Here is a 27506-nt window from a genome sequence, read left to right on the forward strand (position 1 = left end):
GCAACCCTCACCTGCTGATGAGATTATTGCTTTCTCTGAGCTAATTAATGATCAGTCTTGTTGTTCAGATAACTAATGGTTCCCTGTGTTAGTGTGTGTGAATTGTTGATGTGAGTTTTTCCGAGTGCGTGCTCTGTCTTATATTGAGCCAGGTCATCCTGGTGCTGGTGGTTGTGTGGCTCAGGTCCCAGGCTGCTCCACTACATCTGGCTCCCCTTGGCATCCTGATTCCTCATCTGCCAACTGTTTTTACATTTTTTTTCTTTCATGTTAAACATATAGATCTTTTGTTGTTTTTGTTTTCTGTGCTTACAACATACATTGCATGTCTGTCCGTCCTGGATAAAATTGAATTGAAGACTGCATTTAACAAGGTTTACTTTCCTTCTTTTAGACTTCCCATGTGAGGCGTTCGCCAAGAGGTGTTGCCACAAGGCGCAGAGGAGGAAAGCGGCAGGTTGGTATTATGTTTACTATGTGAACTATGTGGATTTTTTTTTCATATATTTTGATACCACGTGCAGAAACCAAATGAATGATTGCATTATTGAAATGAGTCTTGTCACCCCCTTCCAATTTAGGTGCTGGCAACACCTTCACCTGCCCGTGTCACCGTGCCTGCCTCCGGGCCCACACCAGCAGTGCAGCAGGTTTGTCTTTGTTCAAATATAATATGTGAGTTATCATTATGTGAGGTAGCAGGGAAATGGTTCTCCTGTTTTCATATTCAGTAAAATCTTGTTTTTGATTTTTGTGGCAGTTGGAGGCGACAGCCCAGGAGTCGGCCAGCGTGGTGCCAGGGGTGGTCGTCGGTCGGGAGGAGGTCACTGCAGCGTGCCCGGCCGTCCCGGAGGTGCGGCAGAAGAATTTTGATAATACTTGCAGTACCCGAATGAATGATTGCATTATTTAAATGAAGCTTTTGTCATCCCCCTTTTTTTAGGTGCCGGCAAGACCTTCACCTGCCCGTGGGACCGTGTCCGCCTCCGGGCCCAGACCAGCGGTGCAGCAGGTTTGTCTTTGTTTAAATATAATATGTGAGTTATCATTTTGAGAGGTAGCAGGGAAATGATTCTTCTGTTTTCTTATGTAGTAAAACCTTGTTATTGATTTTTGTGTCAGGTGGAGGTGACAGCCCAGGAGTCTGCCAGCGCGGTGCGGGGGGTGGTCGTCGGTCGGGAGGAGGTCGCCGCAGCGTGCACTGCCATCCAGGAGGAGCGACAGAAGATCGAAAAAGCTAAGGCTGTTTTTGTTCCTTCTGTTTGTGTTCGTGATGTTCAGTTAGAGTCTAACGCTAATGCTGTGGCAACAGAGGCTAGCAGGGATAGCAGCAGGATTAGGCTAGCAGAAGTTGTGCACGGGTCGTTTCATCAGGGCGATGTGCGATTTGTGTATGGAGGAGTGCAGTGTATGGCTATAGCTTTGGTCAGCTTGGCCAAACACACAGTGAGGAGCGCGTTCTCGTGGGACAGGCTGGATCTGGATCGCGCGTTGGTTGAAGGTGATGAGTTGTACACCAGTTTGCGTGACCTCAACATCTTCAGCCATGTGTCTAATCTGCTGTCTGTGCCAGATTTGCCACAGCAGTTGGAATTAGACGGACAGGTATTTAGGTTCAGTTTTGGTGACACAGTGTTAGGCGAAATAGGCGTGACCGAAGGTGAATACATCGATTTCGGTGTGTTCATCAGCTTGCGAAATGGACTGGAGAGGATCTTCAGTCAATACACCACATGTCTTCTGACAATGTGTGGAAACACCACTGCCATCGTGCGTGAGGGTGGACGGTTCGCTGTGGTCGACAGTCACTCACGCAGTCACACTGGCTTGTTACACCACGACGGTACAAGCGTGGTTCTGCATTTCGCATGTCTGGACGACCTGCACCACTACATCTGTCGTTTGGCTGACAGTCTTCGTTCAAGGGAGAAGCTCTTTGAGCTGTGTGGTGTCACGGTCAGCAGGGCTGCAAGTCCAGCGCGGTCTGGTGTGTCTGTGGAGAGTCTCATCGCTGAGATGAGCGCTGCTCCAGCAACAGAGTTTAGTGTACTCACTGAGGCTGGGAGAAAAAGTGAGGTTTCTGCAGGCAGTTTTGCGTCAGAGTGTGGTCTCGGCGTAGCCGCAAGTCCGGCACTGTCTGGCATTTCTGTGTTGACTTTCTCCAGCAAGGTGAGCAGTGGTTCAGTGGCAGAACCAACAGTGACTGGTGGCAGAAAGCGTGTCATTTCTTCCGACACTTGTATGTCGAAGAAATTCAAGAGCTTCGATGCTAGCGAGGTCAATTTGGACGTAGAGTTTGTTAGCAAGGTGAGAAGCGAAGAGCTGGTCTTCCGTCCCCTCGGCGTAGATGTTTGTTGTGCTTTGTGTAGTAAGTTTAACGTTGACTGTGTGAAGGTTGTTAGTCCGGTCGCCACAGAGGTGGGGTTGTTAGGTGTTCCATGTAGCAAAGAGAGGATTGTGGCTGATGGTAACTGCTTCTTCAGAGCCATCTCTCAGGCTGTGAGTGGTTCACAGAAGCACCATCTCAGGATTAGGCTAGCTGTGTGTAAAGAGTTACAGAGAAACACAGATAGATATCAGGGTCTTTTGAGGAGTGAGTACTCCTCTGTGTTAGAGTACATTCAGCAGTCCAGGATGAGGCGTGTCGGCAGTTGGGCCACAGAGGTGGAGATTCAGGCGACAGCGGATTGGTTAGGTGTTAGTGTGTTTACGTTCCATGATGGACGTTGGTTAAGGTATAGCTGTAGCGGTCAGCCTTTGTCGACAGAGTGTATTTACATAGCGAATATAATGGGACGGCATTTTGAGAATGTGGTTTGTGTGTGTAAGCCTGGACTGCAGAGTTGTTACAGGTATTGTAAAGTTAGTGAAGTGTCGGGTTACAGCATTAGGTCTAGAATGATGGATGTTACAGATACTGACAACACAGCACTTGGGTGTAGTGGTGATGTAGTACATTCTGTTCAAGGGGTAGAGGATAGTGACAAGGTTGTGGAGGCTGCTAGTGAGGTAGTGTCAGGTAGAAAGTCTCTGTCCAGGTATCTGAGGCGGAAACAGACGACGCAGGAAAAGTTGAATATGTCACTTAGGGAGAAACAAAAGTTAAGGATTAGGAAGATATATAAGGAAAATGTGGTGTTCAGGGAGAAAGCTAAGTTGTTGAGTGTAGAAAAGTATTGTAAGAATTTGCCCCACAGACAGATGGTTAAAGAGATGAGTATTAGTAAATATAGGGACAGCATTGAGCACAGGGAGACAGTTAAGGCCAAGAGTGTGGGCAAATATAGGGACAGCATTGGGCACAGGGAGACAGTTAAGGCCAAGAGTGTGGGCAAATATAGGGACAGCATTGAGCACAGGGAGAAACTTATAGAAAGTATTAAGAGCAAGTATCATGATAGTTTAGAGTATAAGCAGAAAGTTATTTCTGGTGTCAGGTTAAGTAGAAAGCAGAAGGCGGAGAAGGTAAAAGATTTTGCTTTTGTTATGGATCAGTTTTTGGAAAAGGTCAGAGATGGACCAGATTTTGTGTGCTGTGTTTGTCATAGGTTGTTTTTTAGATATCAAGTAGTGAGTTGTGCAAGGGAAGTTTATAGGCGGAGTTCAGTGACAGCTGCTATTGCAGATAAGTGTATAGGCGAGCATTATTTGCATAGATGTAATGAGGAGTGTGTTGTGCCGTGTTCGTTGGTTTCCTCGCGTGGTCAGCTTTGGATTTGTTACACATGTAACCATAAGATTAGCACAGGTGAGATGCCGGCTGAATGCTGGGTTAACAACTTGGAGCTTGTTCCCATTCCGTCTGAACTGGGATGTCTGAATAGTTTAGAGCAGCATTTGATAGCTTTGCATATTCCGTTTATGAAAATGTTGGCACTGCCTAAAGGGGGGCAGAATGGAGTACATGGACCGGTGACATGTGTTCCAGCCAACATTGTTCAGACGACTAATGTGTTGCCGCGTTCCAGTATGGAGGGGTCTCTGCTTCAGGTTAAGCTGAAGCGGAAACTCACCTATAAAGGATATTACGAGTACCAGTTTGTGGATACGATGCGTGTAAGACAGGCGCTAGAGTACTTAAAGAGGACTAATTTTCATTATAGGGATATAGAGTTTAATGAGGAGTGGGTTAATGAGTTTGTTAGGCAGGAAGATAGGGAGAAGGAAGAGGCCGAGTCAGGCAGTGAGGATGAGGCTGAGGTTAGGTCAGATCAGGACAGAGGTCAGGTAGTGGAGCAGTGCAAAGTTGTTGATGTTGTAGAGGAATCAGCAGACATAGGACAGGATGAACTGTTACATGACAGACAACAGCACTGCATGTTTCAGGACACTTGTCTTATGCCTGTTGATATTGGTCAGGAAGCTTTAGATCAGTATTTTAAGGATATTTTGAACATTGCGCCTGCAGAAGGGAATAGTCCTGTTAGAATGCTTTCTGACCACACGAATGAGGCAAAGTGTTTCCCGGTGTTGTTCCCCGCGGGTGATAAGACCTTCCATGACAGTCGGTCGTATCACTTGACGTTGTCGCGTTATCTCAATAACCGGATTATGCATGCCGACGGTCGTTTTGCGCGGAACGTCGAGTATATATTTTTTGCGCAGTACATGTCAGAGTTGGACAGGGTTGTGTCGAGTGTTTCTGTCGCATTGCGTAAGGGCAATGGAGGTCAGAGGCCTCAATGCATTACTGAGGACATGTTAACGGATGCGGACGCCTTGAAGCAGTTGTTGGCGTGTGATGATGGGTTTAGGTTTCTTAAACCCATTAGAGGAACTCCGGCCTTTTGGCAGTCTGTCCAAAAGGATGTGATGGCTTGTGTGCGGCAGTTAGGTATTCCAACTTGGTTTTGTTCATTTTCGTCTGCGGATATGCGCTGGCAGAATCTTCTGACCAGCATCCTGAAACAGGAAGGCAGATCGCAGACGGTAGAGGATTTGGAATGGGCTGACAGGTGCGAGTTGCTGCGTCGTAATCCGGTCACTGCGGCGAGGATGTTTGACTACAGGTGGCATTGTTTTCTGAAAGAGGTTCTCATGTCTCCCTGTCAACCAATCGGCAAAATTGTTGATTACTTTTATAGGGTAGAATATCAACAGAGAGGCTCACCACATGTACACTGTTTATTTTGGATCGAGGGTGCTCCCCAAATTGATAAAAACACAGATGAGGAGGTAGTAGAATTTATCGACCGCTACGTTACATGTGAGCTCCCCTCAGATGATGACACACTATTGGACACGGTGTCATCTGTTCAAACACATTCCAAACGACATTCAAAGTCATGCAGAAAACACAAAACGACATGTCGTTTCAATTTTCCAAAACCTGTTTCTGCGCGTACATTCATTTGTAGAATGTTAGAATGCAAGTGCGATAAGAAAAAGACAGTGGAGACCGAACCTGGTTCAGAAAACAGGCCAGTCTGTACATGTTTTGAAGATAGAGATAAGATGCCAGAAAACGTTGCGCAGGCTATTCTAACAGCTGTTAAGCTGGCTGTGGACAGTGATGTGCCTCCTGCTAGTGTAGAGGACTTGTTTTGTGCTTTGGGAATAAATCAGGAGATCTTTGAGCTGGCTTATAGGCGTTTAGAGAAGAGGCATAAGGTTGTGTATAGGAGAGGGGTGAACGAGGTTTGGGTCAATCAGTATAGTAAGCAGTTGTTGAAGTGCTGGAACGCTAACATGGACATTAGCTTTGTCACCGACGCCTACGCAGTAGTAATATACATACTATCGTATATTACGAAAGCAGAGAGAGAAATTGGCTTATTATTGACTAATGCCCAAAAAGAAGCCAAAACACAAGGGAATCTCTCTGCTAAAGAAGCCCTGAGGAAGCTGGGCAGTGTATATTTACACAACAGAGATGTTTGTGCGCAGGAGGCGGTGTACAGGCTAACGAACATGCACCTGAAGGAATGTTCCAGGAAGGTCGTGTTTGTGCCAACAGGGAGCAGGATAGTTAGGATGAGTTTGCCCCTTAGTGTTTGAGGCAGAAGGCGGCCTCCCGTGATCTTGGGGAGGATGAGATGTGGATGACAGGCATAGTGGATAGGTATAAGAATAGGCCTAACAGCGATGTGTTTGCAAACATGTGTATGGCCACCTTTGCATCTGAGTATCGTGTTCTCAGCAAAAATGAAAAGTCTAAGGACAGAATTCAATTGAACAATGATTTAGGATTCATTCTGAGGAGAACACGCACTCAGTTTGCAGTGGTGCGGTACATGCGTTTCAGTTTGGATAGACAGGAAGAGGCACATTTTCAGAGCCTGCTGCAGTTGTTTCTTCCTTATAGAACTGACTCAGACCTCAAACCTGAAGGCTTTGAGCTGTTTGAGCAGTTCTATAACGATGGCCAGGTGACGTTTAGCGACGGGTCTGTGCATTCGGTTCGCAATGTCGTCGGCGAGAATAGGGCCAGGTTTGAGGTCAATTGTCCTCACCTTGAGCTAGCTCAGGAGATAGCCGCGCAGAACAACGGGGTAGATGAAGATGTCTGGGGTGAGCTGTGTCCTGAACAGGAAGCGGAACGCCTTGAAGGTTTAGAGGAGCAGAGGCAGCAGCAGGAAGCTGAGATAGCTGAGGAACAGTTAGTTGAATCTATGGAGAATGTGCCGGATTTGATTGTTGGTGGCAGACAGGTAGCGCAGGTAGAGAGAAACAGGTCCATGTTGTCTAGAAGTGAGGGTTTGGCGCTTATTAGGTCTCTGAATGAGACACAGCTGGCTGTTTTTTATAAGGTGAGACAGTGGTGTTTGCAGAAGGTGATGGGTAAAAACCCAGAGCCTCTGCGTGTATTTGTCACAGGTGGCGCAGGAACGGGGAAAAGTCATTTGATCAGGGCTATTGAGTATGAGGCAGGGAGGCTGCTGTCAACACTTTGTGATCAACCAGACGATATCTGTGTTTTGCTAACTGCTCCTACTGGCATAGCTGCATACAATTTGAATGCAGCAACAATTCATCACACATTGAGTATTGGCAAACAGGCTAGTTTACCTTACACCCCTCTGGGTGAAGATAAACTAAACTCTTTGCGAGCTAAATTGAGTCACCTCCAAATTTTAATTATTGATGAAATCAGTATGGTTGATCACAACGTGTTGGCTTATGTGCATGGTAGATTGAGGCAGGTGAAGCAGACAGGCGACTTTTCCCCGTTTGGTAATGTTAGCGTGATAGCTGTTGGAGACTTCTATCAGTTGCCTCCTGTTAAAGGGAAGCCTCTGTATAGTAGTCCTGTTGGTGTGGACCTGTGGTGCAATTTCAGCATCGTGGAGCTGAAAAAGATAGTTAGGCAGAAGGATAGTGTTTTTGCTGAGTTGCTTAATAGATTAAGAGTGCGTTCCAGGGCCACCCCAATGTTAGAGAGCGATGTTGAAATGTTGAAGATGCGCGAGACCGGCGAGGTGAGCTCAGCCTTGCATATCTTTGCGACGAATAGGCAAGTAAGTGAGCACAACCTAAATTATCTGTTTGACTGTTGTCCTGATTATGTCACCATTGAAGCGCAAGACTTCGTGAATAACAGGACAACAGGGAATTTGGAACGGATGCCTGGGCATCACGGCGTTGCGGCGGACACGTCTTTACCGGAGACTCTGTGTTTAGCGAGGAACGCGCGAGTGATGTTGTGTAAGAACGTGGATGTTGCGGACGGCCTGGTCAATGGAGCATGTGGCACGGTTACTCAGTTAGTTTTTGGAGAGGATTCCACGTTTCCTCTCACCGTGTATGTCAGATTTGATGATGAGAATATTGGTTCAGATAGGAGGAAAAAACGTGCACATGCAGCAGTAGAATGCCTGCAGTCTACTGCCATTGATCCAGAGACAGAAAGAGCCACTAAACGCGGCGGTGTGCGTCGTCAGTTTCCTCTGAGGTTAGCGTGGGCTTGCACTGTTCACAAAGTGCAAGGACTCACTGTAGATGAGGCCGTAGTCTCCTTGAAGAGGGTGTTTGCACCGGGGCAGGCATATGTAGCGCTGAGTCGTGTTAGGGCCTTGTCTGGACTGATCATCAGGGATTTTACAGAGAAGGTAATTTACTGCAAGGACGCCATAAAGGAGGCCTTGGATAGCATGTCTCCATTTTTGATTGAGCAGCCAGAGCCTTCATTAAATGCACACAGTTTCTCTGTGTATTTAATGAACGTTCAAAATTTAAGTCGCCACTTGGTAGATTTGGTGTCTTGCACGCAGCATTTACAGCTTACCTGTATTGCTGTGACAGAAACGTGGCTCACTGCACAGTCCTCATTAGACAGTGTCCAAATTGAAGGTTACACTTTCCACAGTCGTCCTCGAGGCTTGTGTTACAGCAGCAGTAACCCTAAATTGTTAGAGCTAAAGAACCTAGAACATGGTGGAGTTGGATTGTATAGCGTAGACAATTTGGACTGTAACATTCTGCAGGTACCCGATTTGAATCTGGAGTGTTTGGTGTGCCTGTGCAACAAATTTAACATATTGTTGGCAGTAATATATCGTCCACCATGTTATCCAAATTCTTTATTCAAACAAAATCTGGGGAGGTTACTTGATTGGTTACATCCAATCAGTAACACAATTGTAATAATGGGGGATTTCAATGACAACATCTTAAAAACATCATCAATTTCCAAATTTATGGGTGAAAAAGGTTTTAGTCAGCATGTAACACAAGAGACTACAGAGAAGGGGACACTAATTGATCATGTTTATGTGAAAACAACACAGTATAATGTGAACTGTGCAGTGATGCCCACGTATTTTAGTGATCACGAAGGTGTTTTGTGTAGTTTTAGTGTTAACGATGATCAGGGGTTAGTCGTTGACTTGGAGGAGGTAGAGGGCCTCTTCGAGTCAGACGTAGATTTTGATGAGGATTAGGTTGTTGTGTTTGGCAAAGGAGGCAAACAATGAATTCACACTACCGGTGTAAATTCTTTGTTTGATGAGTCAAACAGAGCTACATTGCAGTGTCCCGGTGCAAATGTTAGTGTTGTTTGTGTGTTGGTGTAGTGCAGGTTTATCTGTAGCTTTTTAGGAGGAAACTGACTTGTGGTGTGTTGTGTTGTTCATGGTGTGTACATTAGCTACCACTATGAATGTTGTCTTTGTGTAGAGCCTGTCCCACTTAAATTGTATAGATTGTGTTATTTATTTTTATAGATATTTATAGTATTTATATCATATTTATTGGGATTTTAGATTGTTATTTATTGTATTTATGAATAGTATTTATATTGTGTATTTATTATTGCAATTTTAGATTATGAATTATGTGGAAGTGTCATGTATTTATTATATGGAATTGATTATGTTGAGATTTTAGATTAGGCAAATTATGTGTTCCAGGTGGAAGTTGTAGTTATGGAGAATCATGTGTAGGGACGTAATTCATGTAATCGTGTGTCACAGGTGTTAGTAATTATGAATGTGTTAGTCTCTGTTTGCCATGTGTTAGCTGTTTGACTATGTTCAAAAATTAAATGTATATCTGTTCAAAGTTGTATATAGTTCTGCATGTTTGAGTTCATGTCACCTTCATGTGTACTGTCTGTATACAAGAGGTTCACTTTCAATATTTAAGTGCTCCTCTGGTGTGCATGAACTCAGAGCAAATCTGTTGTGGCACAACAAGGCACAGACTCCTCATTCTGTATGCCTGAGCTGCCAAAACAGGACAGTTAAATTAAAATAAATACATAAATAAATGTATGTATGTATGTATGTGTATGTATGTATAAATAAATAAATAAATAGTAAATAAATAAAAACAACACAAAGAAACATTTGCCTTAGAATTTGTCTTTGTTTACTCTGAGGGGAGCTTCCTGATTGAAGATGCTCCTGTGGTGCAGCGTCCCCAACCTTCCTACCCCCAAGTGATGGTGATGTGGCCTTGTACCAAGTGGGATCGTGGGACAGAGACAGTACATGTGTTGTTTTGATGATTACATGATTACATTTTCAGTAACTGACATATTCTCTGGACATAGATACATCTACATGTTAATGAAATTGTTTTGAAAAATAAATTATATATTGTTAAGCACAAAATGTTGTCTGTGATATGTTATAAATGAAGGTGGTTTCTATATGGTATGAAAAACAACCGTTGGTAGTAATTCGGTAGTAAGTAGTAATAGTAGTCCTGCTTTACTGTGTTACACAATATTTTATAACCTCGTGAAGCGCTGTATGTATAAATTTTAATTGATAAACACAGTATATTAATGACATGGATGAAGACATGACTTGTAAACATGAGGAAATTATACAACATTGACTTTATTAAGAAGTAAGAGGTGACAAACAGAAACTTCCAATCTATGACTGTAATATTCCCTCAGTAACATGTTACCCTTCCTGATGTTGATAGCTTTCTGTAATTACCTTCTGAATCTTTCAAAGGGACATCTGATTTATTCTTAAGGACTTGTACTGGAAATGTGTGAATGTGATCTAACCCTGCAGCTCACTCAGTTAGGTTTGAAGAAATGATAATGAAAATAACTTAAAGCTTTTAAGATCACCTTTGAAATGTTTTCATTTTGAAAATGTTGTACTTGACATTTGAGAGTCTGTAGCATGATCCATGAAGCCTGGTCAATGGTATGTCATCTTCAGCTTTTCAAAATAAAAGCCCCCAACTCTTTCACAATAAAAGCACAAAAAACCCTTAAAACTGGCCCCAACGGATGACTTGTCTGCACTTCGACACGTGCGCCATCTCCGACGTGCACGGGGGGGCGAGGGCCCGTCCAACGCTGCTTGCAGCTTTAATTTATTATTATTCTTACGTGTCATTCGGCCTTAATTTGACCCCCTAAACATGCTCCAAAACTCACCAAATTCGGCATGCAGGCCAGGTCTGGCGAAAAATTTGATAAAATGGACAAACGGACCCCCTAAGTGCAGAAATGGACTCCGTAGCGCCACCTAGGCACACAAAGACAGCCGCTGTGGCCCACAGGAATGCGCTAGAAAGACCAAACCACTGCCGAAATGTAGGTCTCATCAAGCCCTACAATTCACGCGCTGACACCCCCCACCTAAAATCAACAGGAAGTCCGCAATTTGCGTTTGAACATCACGTTCTCGCCCAAAATTCCGCTTTGAACAAAATCTATCTCCTCCCAGGCCGTAAGTGTCAGCGGCTTGAAAATTTAACAGATGACAGAGGACACAGTGCTGAACAAAAGTTGCTAAAAACTCCGTCATTACTCGATTCGTTTGGATTTTATAAGCCCTCAAAGTCGGAGTGGCCAAAACCAACACTTCGGTTTTTTCCATGGACTTTGGTGGGAAGAGACTGACTTTTGGCACTAATTAAGCCCCTGGAGTCTAAAGTAAAAGTCTGACGGCTTTGAAAACTATGCAGATGGAAAGAGGACAAAAATTCCTACAAAAATATGTAGTTTTGATGTGGATTGGACCAAGTTTGTGGGAGCTGTGAAGAGTTTTCAAACGTTTTTGACTCTGGTGTGCTCTGCTCTGCACTCTGCCTGGACATGTGACTCACTCTAGCTGCCTCAGGAATGCGCAATACACACCCTTTGTAAGAGCTCAGAGGGAGCAGAAAACACTCTTAAACTAAAACTGCCATAATTCAAAAACGGTAAAAGATAGCAAAATCATGTAAATGGGAGATTTATAGATCTGAGTCTCATGACTCGTTTAAACTTTGAAACAAGTCTGTAACTCAAACGGTGACCGAGCTGTGACGCCTCAAACAGGGGTGGGTTTTCTGGATTTCTCCACTGGATTGAATGAGGATTTCTCTGTCTGCCTGCATTTTGGTGTTATCATGCAGCAGCTGCCACTACTCAAGTCAGTCACACACTAGGACATGCTAAGGGCGCCATCTGCTGGAGGGGCACTGCTAGTGGCCAGAGGGGCACCAGCAGCGAATGTACTTTATTATTATTCTTACGTGTCATTCGGCCTTAATTTGACCCCCTAAACATGTTCAAAAACTCACCAAATTCGGCATGCAGCCCACGTCTGGCGAAAAATTGGATAAAATGGACAAACAGACCCCCAAGGTGCAAAAATGGGCTCAGTAGCGCCACCTAGGCACACAAAGGCAGCCGCTGCGGCCCACAGGAATGTGATAGAAATACCAAACCAATGCCGAAATGTAGATCTCATCAAGCCCTACAAATCACGTGCTGACACCCCTGACCTAAAACCAACAGGAAGTCTGCAATTTGCGTTGCAAAGTCACGTTCACGCCCAAAATTCCGCTTTGAACAAAATCTATCTCCTCCCAGGGCGTAAATGTCAGCGGCTTGAAAATTTAACAGATGACAGAGGACACAGTGTTTTCTGGATTTCTCCACTGGATTGAATAAGGATTTCTCTGTCTGCCTGCATTTTGGTGTGATCATGCCACAGCTGCCACTACTCAAGTCAGTCACACACTAGGACATGCTAAGGGCGCCATCTGCTGGAGGGGCGCTGCTAGTGGCCAGAGGGGCACCAACAGCGAATGTACTACCAGTGGGTTTTTGTTGGTGTTGTGTGTGTGTGTGTGTGTGTGTGTGTGTGTGTGTGTGTGTGTGTGTGTGTGTGTGTGTGTGTGTGTGTGTGCACACGTGTGTCGTGTGGCGATCGTGCCACAGCAGTACTCATGTCATACACACACATACACACTCACTCCGCACACTCACACATATATACACGCTCACGCGTTCTCGCGCGCGCGCGCACACGCACACACACACATATACAGGAGTTTGTTTTTCTTAACAGCTATAGACAAGTTTACGCGCCAAATCCTGGGGGGCGCCATTACCCTACAAAAATGCACTTCATTTCCGCCGGAAGTGGTTTGCGCAGCGTATGCCGGTGTAAACAAACTTCCATGCTAACGCAGCTTCGTCTGGACATGTAGCTCGCTGCTCGTGAGGTTTCAATTTTAATAATTATGTCCTTACAATGGGAACACGATTCAACCACCTTGACTGTTTGTGTGAAAATAAAAGTTTATGTAAATGTAAAAATGGAATTTCATTTCATTATTGCACTGAGCTACGATCATGAATGCTAGGCCTTATGTTCCTTAGTGTAACAGTTTCTTTTAACACAGTTCATCATTCATAGTAAGCTCATGCTGTACATTAATAACACTGGATGAATGAATTGCTTTGAGGAAACTAAACAAATGGCTTCAACAAGAAAGAGAACGTGTTTAATCCTAACAGGTATTAAACCGTAAAATACAGAAGCAGCCCACATAATTACATCACTATAAAAATATTCATATATAATATTAAAAACTACAATTCACACAGTATTTGTTGTGTTTATCTGTATTTAATGAACAACATGGCTGGGTGCTGATAGACAGGGACACAAGGCAAAATTCTAAACCTCACAAGGCTCTCTGATCAGTGGACTCTTCAGGTTAACTAGGCCAGCACACTACTGCACACGTCGTTCCCGAACCACTTTTTTTTTTTTTTTTTTGTAAGTATCGATCTTTAATTTCCTTTCGTCGGCAGGACAGAGCTAGCTAGCTAAAAACCTATGTATGTCTGTGGCTAAAAACAAACCAGCACGCGAAAACGGAAATGGATTGCATCGATGGGAGGAGTTTAGGAAGTAGAGCGGAAACGGCTCATAAACTTGTCTATTAAAGCCCCTGCGTCTGTGTCCGCCCCACCCACTTCTTCTCACAGACTTTCGAGGTAAGACCTGTTTTCATCTCTGTTAGCTTAACGTTAGCCTATTGTGTTAACTCTGTGCTAATATGAGGATATGGTTGATGATAACACAGGTAAAACACGAAATTTAAATGTTATATTTCAGAGAGTGATTATGTACTTTGCATTGTGCTGTTTGCTGGCTTATGGTGAGTTTTGATGGAGGGGCAGCCTAGCTTTACATGCAAAGCTAACCTGTATTTGATAATCTCAACTCCTAAGATACAAGCGGTTGACTTGAAACATTTATTATGAAGCATTACCGTCGACGTGAGATGAATTTTAAAGTTTATTGATGGCATTTGGTCGATTAGCCGTTAGCCGTTAGCCGTTCCTCCGGTAGGCCCGAGGCCTGTTGTTATGGTGTTTGTTTGCTGGTTTTTGATGGAGGGGCAGCCTAGCTTTACATGCAAAGCTAACCTGTGTTTTGTAATCCCAACTCTTAAGATACACGTGGTTGACTTGAAACGTTTATTATGAAGCATTACCGTCGACGTGAGATGAATTTTAAAGTTTATTGATGGTATTTGGTTAATTAGATTAGCGCGCTAAGCTAGCGCTAGCTAGCCGTTCCTCCGGTAGGCCCGAGGCCTGTTGTATCGTCTTTATGCTGTTTGCTGGTTGTTGATGGAGGGGCAGCCTAGCTTCACATGTAAAGCTAACCTGTATTTTATAATTTCAACGCTTAAGATACATGTGGTTGACTTGAAACATTTATTATGAAGCGTTACCGTCAACGTGAGATGAATTTTAAAGTTTATTGATGGCATTTGGTTAATTAGATTAGCGCGCTAAGCTAGCGCTAGCTAGCGGGCTAACTAGCTATAGTCATAGCTTTGCTAGTGTGTGGTTCAACCAGATTTTTGAGAGGAAAACTTATTTTTGGTGTGTGAAAAAGGAAAATTATTGGACTGGATGACAAATAGTTGCAGGTGTGTGTGCGTGTTTTTTCATAGTTTGATATCAGGTTTTATTTGCATGGAATTGAGTTTGTGATATGTACTTGAGCTGACTGTGTGTGGCTTTGTGATAGAGCTAGGCCTATATCTGCTCTTTGAATGTACACCAGTCTTTGCTAGTGTGTGTGTGGCTCCACCAGGTTTTGAAATGAAAACTTTCTCTTGCTGTGTGGAAAAAGGAAAATGATTGGACTTTATTATAACTTGCATGTGTGTTGTTTATTCATTCATTCATTTATTTATTTATGTCTGATATCAGGTTTTATTTGCATGGAACTAAGCTTATGATGTATGTAGTTTGAGTGTGTGTGGCTTCTTTATGTATTCAAAGAGCAGGTGTTGCTGTGTCGTATGCAAATGCTGTACTAGTGGTTGGTTTTATGATTGTAAGAGAAGATTTTCCTTGTGTGAAAAGGGAAATTATTTGATTTAATATTGCTAATTAATTGTAATATTTTTTTTCCTGTGTGTGTCATTTGCTGTGTGCAGGAACCTTAGTTTGTGATGTATTTAGTTGGGTGTCTCTGTGTCCACTGGTATGGCTAAGCTGTGAGATGTTGTGTTAGCCATTTTCTGTTTAATGAAGAGGCAAATAATGTAATAAGGATGTCAATTTGCTGGTTAACCATGATTTTGAGAGAAAAAGGTGTTCTTTGTTAAGATGTGTCTCTGTTTTGAGCTGCACAGTTGAGCTGAAAGAAGTGCTATTCTTTCTATTGAACACAATAATATGGATGCTAGTTTGTGTCTTAACCATGCTGTAGAGAAAAAGACCTTATTTAGAATTAAAACCTATAAAGTAGCTAGAGCTATGTGTATTCATGATGTTTGGAGTAAAGTTCTGTTCGCTTAAATAGGTTTTTTTTTCGTATTAGGCAAGTAATGTTTACATCAAACAATATGTATCATTTAATTTACAGATTCATCTCTGTTGGCTGTGAGATCTGGTGTTTTTCTACCTGCAATTGACCTGCGAGCCACCTGCCTTGGACCTGCTACTTACCTGCACTACATCTGTGATCCTCTAATCCAGAACAAGTTTACACACATTGATTCCATTTAAAAAACACACTTAACTAATTGTTAATCCACACACATACTCCTTCTCCACACAAGCACACAGACACACAAACACACAGACACACACACATACACACAATTTGTTGATTTCCCACTGCCAAGGTAAGTTGAAACATTTGTGTAGTTGAAGGCTGACGTTGTCTGGTAAAGCATTGTTTGTGAGTATGATTGGTACAGATTCAAAGTTAAAGTTAAAGTTTCTTTGTGAACTTTGAAAAAATATTAATTTTTTTTGTTTTTCATTCTGAGATGCCCCGTGCCAAGTCCCACCGTCGTGCCCAGGCCCAGAAGCGGAGGATGGCGCAGCCGCAGCCATGGACCCCCCAGCCGCCTGTCCCCGAGTTCGTTGCTCGTAAGTATCAAACAGTTTGTTTATTTTATTAATGTTTAACTGACGCAGTTTAAATGTAATGTACAAATTTTGTGTCATCATCCCTAACTTTGTTGTCAACCACACAGGGCGCGGTACTGGTTACCGCCATCGTGTGCGGAGATGGCCAACTTCGGAGCTGACCCAGCGGAGCTTCAAGTTGGTCACTCCAGCCCAGCAGCCGGACCAGAAGGTATTAGATTTTCTTTTTCAGAAAGACAGTGCTGGTTGTAAGAAGTCACAGTTGGTGTCTGTGTTCTAAAGCCGTGTCTCTGTCGTTGCAGATGGTGTTCGTCGTGGGAGCCTCCCACCTGCGGCCCATGGTGGATGGGATCGTCGCCATGCCGGAGGGACCTCTGTGTTTTTCTTTTCTCTCTGTTCCAGGTGCGCATGCAGCAGAGCTGAGGACAGAGGTGTCGCACGCCGCTCTCCCTTGGACCCCGGATGTGGTCTGCGTGATGGCCCCCAGCAACAACCTGACAGCCAGCAGGAACATCGGAGAGGCGTCGCTGGACTTCGGTGCTCTCCTGGCTACAGTCTGCAGCCGCTGGGCGAAGGTGTGTTTCATTTGCAGTTGCTGCTGGCAGTATTTGTTTGCCCTGTGCTGTCACAGCTAGAGGCTGTGTAAGCATGTGTTTTCTCTGTGCTTTTTTTAGAAACCTAAATGTGATTCTAAATGTTTTTTGTGCGTGTGTAGGTGTTTGTGCTGGACTTCCCTCCACGCCTGAACATCGAGCCTGGCTTGCAGGAGCTGTTTCGCCAGGAGTTCCGCCGTGTCGCAGCACGCATGGGTATGTTTTAGTTTTGGTTATCTGCACTATTATAACTGATGTATCGTGAGATTAACCTCATATGTTTCACATGAGTGTAATTAATATCGGAATGTATGATGTTTCTCACTTTTGCGGCAGGTCTCCCATACGTGTCTGTGGCAGAGCACCTCCCTCTGGATCGGTTGGAGCTGTGGAGCCGTGACAGTGTAAGTACAGCATACTTTGTTGTTCTTTGTTGTTGTGACATGACAAATGGAGGAGTTGAAAGTTGCCATTTTCGATACACAAGTTGAGTGCAATGTGTTCTGTGTTTGACTGTTTTCCAGGTGCACCTCAGCGACAGCGATGGAACGCCGATCCTGGTCCAGGCCCTGTGGGACGCCGCGGTCCACCAGCTGGCTCCTCCCCCTCCTCCTCCGCCTTCGGTGCCCCCCCGGACATCGCCTCGTGCCAGGGTCTCCCCCGTGCTGGTCGTGACAGGACACAGGCCCGCGCCCCGTCACCGCGACCCACTGGAGTGGACCGTGGTCGGACAGGAGGGCAAGGTAATGTGTTTCTCTGAGTCATTTTCTGGCTCTACATATGTGCATTTTTTCTGGTTTTATGTATTCATTTTTGTGGTGTTAGGGAAAAAAAGTGACTTATTTTTTGTTGTTGTGGTTTTTAAGGCTCGAGCATCTCCGGTGCAAGAGTCTGTCCTTCCATCCAACCCCGTGTGGTTCAGCGGCGACATGCTGGAGGCCATGGAGACGGTTTCTCCTTCTTCAGACGACGACACTGCCGTTCCACCAGCTGGCCAGGTAAACTGTCTGAAAATTATGTTCACGATAGTAAGAAGCAAACCGGAATCCATATTAGATCTGATTTTGTGTGAGTGTGTGTGTGAATGGTTGTGTGTTTTTCCGAGTGCGTGCTCTGTCTTTTATTGAGTCAGGTCATCATGGTGTTGGTGGTTGTGTGGCTCAGGTCCCAGGCTGCTCCAGTACATCTGGCTCCCCTCGGCATCCTCATTCCTCATCTGCCAACTGTTTTTACATTTTCCTATATATTATACATATAGATCTTTTGTTAGTTTGTTTTCTGTGCTTACAACATCCATTGCATGTTTGTCGGTCCTGGATAAAATTGACTTGAAGACGGCATTTAACAAGGTTTGCTTTCCTTCTTTTAGACTTCCCGTGTGAGGCGTTGGCCAAGAGGTGTTGCCACAAGGCGCAGAGGAGGAAAGCGGCAGGTTGGTATCATGTTTAGTATGTGAACTATGGATTTTTTTTTCATATATTGATACCACATGCAGAAACCAAATGAATGAATGCGTTATTGAAATGAGTGATGTCATCCCCTTCCTATTTTAGGTGCCGGCAACACCTTCACCTTGTGTGACCGTGTCTGCCTCCGGGCCCAGACCAGCGGTGCAGCAGGTTTGTCTTTGTCTAAATATATTATGTGAGTTATCATTATGAGAGGTAGCAGGGAAATGGTTCTCCTGTTTTCTTATTTAATAAAACCTTGTTTTTGATTTTTGTGTCAGGTGGAGGCGACAGCCCAGGAGTCGCCCAGCGTGGTGCCAGTGGTGGTCGTCGGTTGGGAGGAGGTCGCCGCAGCGTGCCCCGCCGTCCCGGAGGTGCGGCACATGAATTTTGATAACACGTGCAAGACCCGAATGACTGAGTCCATTATTTAAATGAGTATTTTGTCATTCTCTCTTTTTTTAGGTGCCAGCAACACCATCACCTGCCCGTGTGACCGTGTCTGCCTCTGGGCCCAGACCAGCGGTGCAGCAGGTTTGTCTTTGTTCAAATAATATGTGAGTTATCATTGAGAGGTAGCAGGGAAATGGTTCTCCTGTTTTCTTATTCAGTAAAACCTTGTTTTTGATTTTTGTGGCAGATGGAGGCGACAGCCCAGGAGTCTGCCAGCGCGGTGCCGGGGGTGGTCGTCTGTCGGGAGGTGGTCGCCGCAGCGTGCCCTGCCGTCCCGAAGGCACAACAGAAGATCGTCAAAGCTAAGGCTGTTTTTGTTCCTTCTGTTTGTGTTCATGATGTTCAGTTTGAGTCTAACGCTAATGCTGTGGCAACAGAGGCTAGCAGAGATAGCAGCAGGATTAGGCTAGCAAAAGTTGTGCACGGATCGTTTCACCAAGGCGATTCGCGATTTGTGTATGGAGGAGTGCAGTGTATGGCTATAGCTTTGGTCAGCTTAGCCAAACACACGGTGAGCAGCGCGTTCTCGTGGGACAGGCTGGATCTGGATCGCGCGTTGATTCTAGGTGATGAGTTGTACACCAGTTTGCGTGAACTCAAGACCTTTAGCCATGTGTCAAATCTGCTGTCTGTGCCAGATTTGCCACAACACTTGGAATTAGACGGACAGGTGTTTAGGTTCAGTTTTGGTGACACAGTATTAGGCGAAGTAGGCGTTACCGAAGGTGAATACATCGACTTCGGTGTGTTTGTCAGCTTGCGTAATGGACTGGAGAGAATCTTCAGTCAGTACAGCACATGTCTTCTGACACTGTGTGGAAACACCACTGCCATCATGCGTGAGGATGGACGGTTCGCTGTGGTCGACAGTCACTCACGCAGTAACACTGGCTTGTTACACCATGACGGTACAAGCGTGGTTCTGCATTTCGCGTGTCTCGACGACCTGCACCACTACATCTGTCGTTTGGCTGACAGTCTCAGTTCAAGGGAGAAGCTCTTTGAGCTGTGTGGTGTCACGGTCAGCACGGGTGCAAGTCCAGCGCGGTCTGGTGTGTCTGTGGAGAGTCTCATCACTGGGATGAGTGCTGCTCCAGCACCAGAGTCTAGTGTGGTCACTGAGGCTGGGAGAAAAAGCGAGGATTCTGCAGGCAGTTTTGCGCCTGAGTGTGGTCTTGGCGTAGCCGCAAGTCCGGCACTGTCTGGCATTTCTGTGTTGACGTTCTCCAGCGAGGTGAGCAGCAGTTCAGCGGCAGAACCAACAGTGACTGGTGGCAGAAAGCGTGTGATTTCTTCTAACATTTGTATGTCGAAGAAATTCAAGAGCTTTGATGTTAATGAGATCAATTTGGACGTCGAATTTGTGAGCGCGGTGAGAAAGAAAGAGTTGGTCTTCCGTCCCCTTGGCGTAGATGTTTGTCGTGCTTTATGCACAAAGTTAAATGTCGATTGCGTGAAGGTTGTTAGTCCGGTATCCACAGAGGTGGCATTGTTAGGTGTTCCTTGTAGCAAAGATAGGATTGTGGCTGATGGTAACTGCTTCTTCAGAGCCATCTCTCAGGCTGTGAGTGGTTCTCAGAAGCACCATCGTAGGATTAGGCTAGCTGTGTGTAAAGAGTTGGTGAGGAACGCGGATAGATATCAGAGTCTTTTAAGGAGTGAGTACTCCTCAGTGTTAGAGTACATTCAGCAGTCCAGGATGAGATGTGTTGGCAGTTGGGCCACCGAGGTGGAGATTCAGGCGACAGCGGATTGGTTAGCCGTTAGTGTGTTTACTTTTCATGATGGACGTTGGTTGAGGTATAGCTGTAGCAGTCAGTCTTTGTCTACAGAGTGTATTTACATAGAGAATATCAGGGGGCGGCATTTTGAGAATGTTTTTTGTGTGTGTAAGCCTGGACTGCAGAGTTGTTACAGGTACTGTAAAGTTAGTGAAGTCACAGGTTACAATGTAAGGTCTAGAAGGATGGATGTTGTGGTTGTAGATAGTGACAACACAGCAGTTGGATGTAGTAGTGTAGTAGGTGTAGAGGATAGTGACAAGGTTGTGGAGGCTGCTAGTGAGGTAGTGTCAGGTAGAAAGTCTCTGTCCATGTATCTGAGGCGTAAACAGAGGGAGCAGGAAAAGTTGAATATGTCACTTAGGGAGAAACGGCTTTTAAGGATTAGGAAGATATATAAGGAAAATGTGTTGTTCAGGGAGAAGGCAAAGTTGTTGAGTGTAGAAAAGTATTGTAAGAATTTGCCCCACAGAGAGAGGGTTAAAGAGATGAGTATTAGTAAATACAGAGACAGCATTGAGCATAGGGAGATAGTTAAGGGCAAGAGTGTGGGCAAATATAGGGATAGCATTGAGCACAGGGAGAAAGTTATAGAAAGGAGTAAGAGTAAGTATCATGGTAGTGTAGAGCATAAGCAGAAAGTTATTTCTGGTGTGAGGTTGAGCAGGAAGCAGAAGGTGGAGAAGGCAGCAGATTTTGCTTTTGTTATGGATCGGTTTTTGGCAAAGGTCAGAGATGGACCAGATTTTGTGTGCTGTGTTTGTCATAGGTTGTTTTTTAGATTTCAGGTGCTGATTTGTGCAAGGGAAGTTTATAGGCGAAGTTCAGTGACAGCTGCTATTGCAGATAGGTGTATAGGCGAGCATTATTTGCATAGGTGTAATAAGGAGTGTGTTGTGCCTTGTTCGTTGGTGTCATCGCGTGGTCAGCTGTGGATTTGTTTCACGTGTCATGGTAAGCTTAGCAGAGGTGAGATGCCGGCTGAATGCTGGGTTAACAACTTGGAGCTGGATCCCATTCCATCTGAACTGGGATGTCTGAATAGTTTAGAGCAGCATTTGATAGCTTTGCATATTCCGTTTATGAAAATGTTGGCACTGCCTAAAGGGGGGCAGAATGGAGTACATGGACCAGTGACATGTGTTCCAGCCAACATTGTTCAGACGACTAATGTGTTGCCGCGTTCCAGTATGGAAGGGTCTCTGCTTCAGGTTAAGCTGAAGCGGAAACTCACCTATAAAGGATATTACGAGTACCAGTTTGTGGATACGTTGCGTGTAAGACAGGCGCTAGAATATTTGAAGAGGACTAATTTTCATTATAGGGATATAGAGTTTAATGAGCACTGGGTCAATGAGTTTGTTAGGGAGGAAGATAGGGACAAGGAAGAGGCCGAGTCAGGCAGTGAGGATGAAGCTGAGGGTAGGTCACGTCAGGTTACGGTTCAGTCTGAAATGTGTGATCTAGCAGAATCAGCAGACATAGGACAGGATGAACTGTTACATGACAGACAACAGCACTGCATGTTTCAGGACACTTGTCTTATGCCTGTTGATATTGGTCAGGAAGCTTTAGATCAGTATTTTAAGGATATTTTGAACATTGCGCCTGCAGAAGGGAATAGTCCGGTAAGAATGCTTTCTGACCACACGAATGAGGCAAAGTGTTTCCCTGTGTTGTTCCCTGTGGGTGATAAGACCTTCCATGACGGACGGTCTCATCACTTGACGTTGTCGCGTTATCTTAATAACCGGATTATGCATGCTGACGGTCGTTTTGCGCGGAACGTCGAGTACATATTTTTTGCGCAGTACATGTCAGAGTTGGACAGGGTTGTGTCCAGTGTTTCCGTCGCTTTGCGTAAGGGCAAAGGAGGTCAGAGGCCTCAACGCATTACTGAGGACATGTTAACGGATGCGGACGCCTTGAAGCAGTTGTTGGCGTGTGATGACGGGTTTAGGTTTCTTAAACCCATTAGAGGAACTCCGGCCTTTTGGCAGTCTGTCCAGAAGGACGTGATGGCTTGCGTGCGTCAATTGGGTATTCCGACGTGGTTTTGTTCGTTTTCGTCTGCGGATATGCGCTGGCAGAATCTCCTGACCAGCATCCTGAAACAGGAAGGCAGATCGCAGACGGTAGAGGATTTGGAGTGGGCTGACAGGTGCGAGTTGCTGCGTCGTAATCCGGTCACCGCGGCGAGGATGTTTGACTACAGGTGGCACTGTTTTCTGAAAGAGGTTCTCATGTCTCCCTGTCAACCTATCGGCAAAATAATCGATTACTTTTATAGGGTAGAATATCAACAAAGAGGCTCACCACATGTACACTGTTTGTTTTGGATCGAGGGTGCTCCCCAAATTGATAGAAACACAGATGAGGAAGTGGTAAAATTTATTGACCGTTACGTTACATGTGAGCTACCCTCAGATGATGACACACTATTGGACACGGTGTCATCTGTTCAAACGCATTCCAAACGACATTCAAAGTCGTGTAGAAAACACAAAACGACATGTCGTTTCAATTTCCCAAAACCTGTTTCTGCGCGGACATTCATTTGTAGAATGTTAGAATGCAAGTGCGATAAGAAAAAGACAGCGGAGACCGAACCTGGTTCAGAAAACAGGCCGGTCTGTAAGTGTTTTGAGGATAGGGATAAGATGCCAGAAAACGTTGCGCAGGCTATTCTAACAGCTGTTAAGAGAGCTGTAGAAAGTGATGTGCCTCCTGTTAGTGTAGAGGACTTGTTTTGTGCTTTAGGAATAAATCAGGAAATCTTCGAGTTGGCTTATAGGCGTTTAGAGAAGAGGCATAAGGTTGTGTATAGGAGAGGGGTGAACGAGGTTTGGGTCAATCAGTATAATAAGCAGTTGTTGAAGTGCTGGAACGCTAACATGGACATTAGCTTTGTCACCGACGCCTACGCAGTAGTAATATACATACTATCGTATATTACGAAAGCAGAGAGAGAAATTGGCCTATTATTGACTAATGCCCAAAAAGAAGCCAAAACACAAGGGAATCTCTCTGCTAAAGAAGCCCTGCGGAAGCTGGGCAGTGTATATTTACACAACAGAGATGTTTGTGCGCAGGAGGCGGTGTATAGGCTAACGAACATGCACCTGAAGGAGTGTTCCAGGAAGGTTGTGTTTGTGCCGACAGGGAGCAGGATAGTTAGGATGAGTTTGCCCCTTAGTGTTTTGAGGCAGAAGGCGGCCTCCGGTGATCTTGGGGAGGATGAGATGTGGATGACAGGCATAGTGGATAGGTATAAGAATAGGCCTAACAGCGATGTCTTTGCAAACATGTGTATGGCTACCTTTGCATCTGAGTATCGTGTTCTCAGCAAAAATGAAAAGTCTAAGGACAGAATTCAATTGAACAATGATTTGGGATTCATTCTGAGGAGAACACGCACTCAGTTTGCAGTGGTGCGGTACATGCGTTTCAGTTTGGATAGACAGGAAGAGGCACATTTTCAGAGCCTGCTGCAGTTGTTTCTTCCTTATAGAACTGACTCAGACCTCAAACCTGCAGGCTTTGAGCTGTTTGAGCAGTTCTATAACGATGGCCAGGTGACGTTTAGCGACGGGTCTGTGCATTCGGTTTGCGATGTCATCGGCGAGAATAGGGCCAGGTTTGAGGTCAATTGTCCTCACCTTGAGTTAGCTCAGGAGATAGCTGCGCAGAACAACGGGGTAGATGAAGATGTTTGGGGTGAGCTGTGTCCTGAACAGGAAACGGAACGCCTAGAAGGTTTAGAGGAGCAGAGGCAGCAGCGGGAAGCTGAGATAGCTGAGGAACAGTTAGTTGAAGCGATGGAGAATGTTCCAGATTTGATTGTTGGTGGCAGACAGGTAGCGCAGGTGGAGAGAAACAGGTCCATGTTGTCTAGAAGTGACGGTTTGGCGCTTATTAGGTCTCTGAATGAGACACAGCTGGCTGTTTTTTATAAAGTGAGACAGTGGTGTTTGCAGAAGGTGATGGGTAAAAACCCAGAGCCTCTGCGTGTATTTGTCACAGGTGGCGCAGGAACGGGGAAAAGTCATTTGATTAGGGCTATTGAGTATGAGGCAGGGAGGCTGCTGTCAACACTTTGTGATCAACCAGACGATATCTGTGTTTTGTTAACTGCTCCTACTGGCATAGCTGCATACAATTTGAATGCAGCAACAATTCATCATACATTGAGTATTGGCAAACAGGCTAGTTTACCTTACACCCCTCTGGGTGAAGATAAACTAAACTCTTTGCGAGCTAAATTGAGTCAGGTCCAAATTTTAATTATTGATGAAATCAGTATGGTTGATCACAACGTGTTGGCTTATGTGCATGGTAGATTGAGGCAGGTGAAGCAGACAGGCGACTTTTCCCCGTTCGGTAATGTTAGTGTGATAGCTGTCGGAGACTTCTATCAGTTGCCTCCTGTTAAAGGGAAGCCTCTGTATAGTAGTCCTGTTGGTGTGGACCTGTGGTGCAATTTCAGCATCGTGGAGCTGAAAAAGATAGTTAGGCAGAAGGATAGTGTTTTTGCTGAGTTGCTTAATAGGTTAAGAGTGCGTTCCAGGGCCACCCCAATGTTAAATAGCGATGTTGAAATGCTGAAGATGCGCGAGACCGGCGAGGTGAGCTCAGCCTTGCATATCTTTGCGACGAATAGGCAAGTAAGTGAGCACAACCTAAATTATCTGTTTGACTGTTGTCCTGATTATGTCACCGTTGAAGCGCAAGACTTCGTGAATAACAGGACAACAGGGAATTTGGAACGGATGCCCGGGCATCACGGCGTTGCGGCGGACACGTCTTTACCGGAGACTCTGTGTTTAGCGAGGAACGCGCGAGTGATGTTGTGTAAGAACGTGGATGTTGCGGACGGCCTGGTCAATGGAGCATGTGGCACGGTTACTCAGTTAGTTTTTGGAGAGGATTCCACGTTTCCTCTCACTGTGTATGTTAGATTTGATGATGAGAATATTGGTTCAGATAGGAGGAAAAAACGTGCACATGCAGCAGTAGAATGCCTGCAGTCTACTGCCATTGATCCAGAGACGGAAAGAGCCACTAAACGCGGCGGTGTGCGTCGTCAGTTTCCTCTAAGGTTAGCGTGGGCTTGCACTGTTCACAAAGTGCAAGGACTCACTGTGGACGAGGCCGTAGTGTCATTGAAGAGGGTGTTTGCACCGGGGCAGGCATATGTAGCGCTGAGTCGTGTTAGGGCCTTGTCTGGACTGATCATCCAGGATTTTACAGAGAAGGTAATTTACTGCAAGGACGCCATAAAGGAGGCCTTGGATAGCATGCCTCCATTTTTGATTGAACAGCCAAAGCCTTCATTAAATACACACAGTTTCTCTGTGTATTTAATGAACGTTCAAAATTTAAGTCGCCACTTGGTAGATTTGGTGTCTTGCACGCAGCATTTACAGCTTACCTGTATTGCTGTGACAGAAACGTGGCTCACTGCACAGTCTTCATTAGACTGTGTCCAAATTGAAGGTTACACTTTCCACAGTCGTCCTCGTGGCTTGTGTTACAGCAGCAGTAATCCCAAATTGATAGAGCTAAAGAACCTAGAACATGGTGGAGTTGGTTTGTATAGTGTAGACAATTTGGACTGTAACATTCTGCAGGTGCCCGATTTGAATCTGGAGTGTTTGGTGTGCCTGTGTAACAAATTCAACATATTGTTGGTAGTAATATATCGTCCACCATGTTATCCAAATTCTTTATTCAAACAAAATCTGGGGAGGTTACTTGATTGGTTACATCCAATCAGTAACACAATTGTAATAATGGGTGATTTCAATGAGAACATTTTAAAAACATCATCAATTTCCAAATTTATGGGTGAAAAAGGTTTTAGTCAGCATGTGACACAAGAGACTACAGAGAAGGGGACACTAATTGATCATGTTTATGTTAAAACAACACGGTATAATGTCGAATGTGCAGTCATGCCCACGTATTTTAGTGATCATGAAGGTGTTTTGTGTAGTTTTATTGTTAAAGATGATCAGGGGTTAGTTGTTGACTTCGAGGAGGTAGAGGGCCTCTTCGAGTCAGACTTGGTTTTAGATGAGGATTAGGTTGTTGTGTTTGGCAAAGGAGGCAAACAATGAATTCACACGACCGGTGTAAATTCATTGTTTGATGAGTCAAACGGAGCTACATTGCAGTGTCCCGGTGCAAATGTTAGTGTTGTCGTGTTTGTGTGTTGGCATAGGTCAGGTTTATGTGTGGAAAGAGGAAACTGACTTGTAGTGTGTTGTGCTGTTCATGGTGTGTACATTGGCTACCACTGTGAATGTTTTTTTATAAGTGTAGAGCCTGTCCCACTGTAATTCTATAGTTTTTATTTATTGTACCTATTTATAGTATTTATATCATGTATTTATTATTGGGTTTTTAGATTGTGTTATTTATTGTATTTATTTGTAGTATTTATATTGTATTTATTATTGCGATTTTAGATAATGTATTTATTATATGGAATTGATTATCTTGAGATTTTAGAGTAAGCAAATCATGTGCTTCAGGTGGAATTAGAGAAGGTTTAGTTGTGGTGTGGTGTGGTGTGTGTCACAGGTGTTAGGAAGTATGGACGTGTTAGTCTCTGTTTGCCACATTTTAGCTGTTGGTCTATGTTCAAAGATTAAATGTATATCTATCCAATGATTAAATGTGTATCTGTTTAAAGTTTAAATGTATATAGTTCTGCATGTTTGAGTTCATGTCACCTTCATGTGTACTGTCTGTATGCAAGACATTCACTTCCAATACTGAAGTGTTCTGTCTGGCGTGCATGAACTCAGAGCAAATCTGTTGTGGCACAACAAGGCACAGACTCCCCATTCTGTACGCCTTAGCTGCCAAAACAGGACAGTTAATTTAAAAAATAAAATTAAAAAAAAAAATTAAAAATTAAAAAAAAAAAAAAAAAAAAAAAAAACATGTTTGCCTCAAAATGTTGTCTTTGTTTCCTCTGAGGGGAGCTTCCTGATTGAAGATGCTACTGTGGTGCAGCGTCCCCAACCTCCCTACCCCCAAGTGATGGTGATGTGGCCTTGTACCAAGTGGGATCGTGAGACAGAGACATTACATGTGGTGTTTTGATGATTACATTCATTTTCAGTAACTG

At 44.5% G+C, this 27506-nt stretch overlaps 2 protein-coding genes across 4 annotated transcripts in view; one reads left to right on the plus strand and one right to left on the minus strand.

Annotated features, from left to right (window-relative positions):
- On the plus strand, nt 1-26703 carry LOC115370422 (uncharacterized). 2 transcript variants are annotated; one of them, XM_030067440.1, is made up of 12 exons: nt 15586-16093; nt 16201-16304; nt 16396-16668; nt 16809-16902; nt 17023-17090; nt 17211-17429; nt 17553-17684; nt 18056-18118; nt 18240-18305; nt 18416-18508; nt 18600-18668; nt 18775-26703. In XM_030067440.1, exons 1-12 carry the CDS (start codon nt 15991-15993, stop codon nt 26452-26454), a joined length of 8964 nt encoding a protein of 2987 aa, XP_029923300.1. In that variant the 5' UTR covers nt 15586-15990; the 3' UTR covers nt 26455-26703. The 2 variants fall into 2 exon arrangements, with proteins under 2 accessions (XP_029923306.1, XP_029923300.1); XM_030067446.1 differs by lacking the exons at nt 15586-16093; nt 16201-16304; nt 16396-16668; ... (6 more) ...; nt 18416-18508; nt 18600-18668 and adding exons at nt 1-457; nt 582-650.
- The window catches only part of LOC115370442 (carcinoembryonic antigen-related cell adhesion molecule 2-like), a 78383-nt gene that overhangs the window by 47099 nt on the left and 3778 nt on the right, over nt 1-27506 (minus strand). The window lies entirely within an intron of this gene.

The sequence above is a fragment of the Myripristis murdjan genome, chromosome 2, assembly GCF_902150065.1.
Source record: "Myripristis murdjan chromosome 2, fMyrMur1.1, whole genome shotgun sequence".
In the NCBI taxonomy this organism is placed as follows: domain Eukaryota; kingdom Metazoa; phylum Chordata; class Actinopteri; order Holocentriformes; family Holocentridae; genus Myripristis; species Myripristis murdjan.

Excerpts from the sequence above, each read along its gene's own strand:
- LOC115370422 (XM_030067440.1), top strand. The coding sequence starts at position 15,991 with ATGCCCCGTGCCAAGTCCCACCGTCGTGCCCAGGCCCAGAAGCGGAGG. Across the intron at positions 17,430-17,552 it reads TGGTCGGACAGGAGGGCAAG|GCTCGAGCATCTCCGGTGCA; the intron begins GTAATGTGTTTC and ends GTGGTTTTTAAG. Across the intron at positions 18,306-18,415 it reads CCAGACCAGCGGTGCAGCAG|GTGGAGGCGACAGCCCAGGA; the intron begins GTTTGTCTTTGT and ends TTTTTGTGTCAG.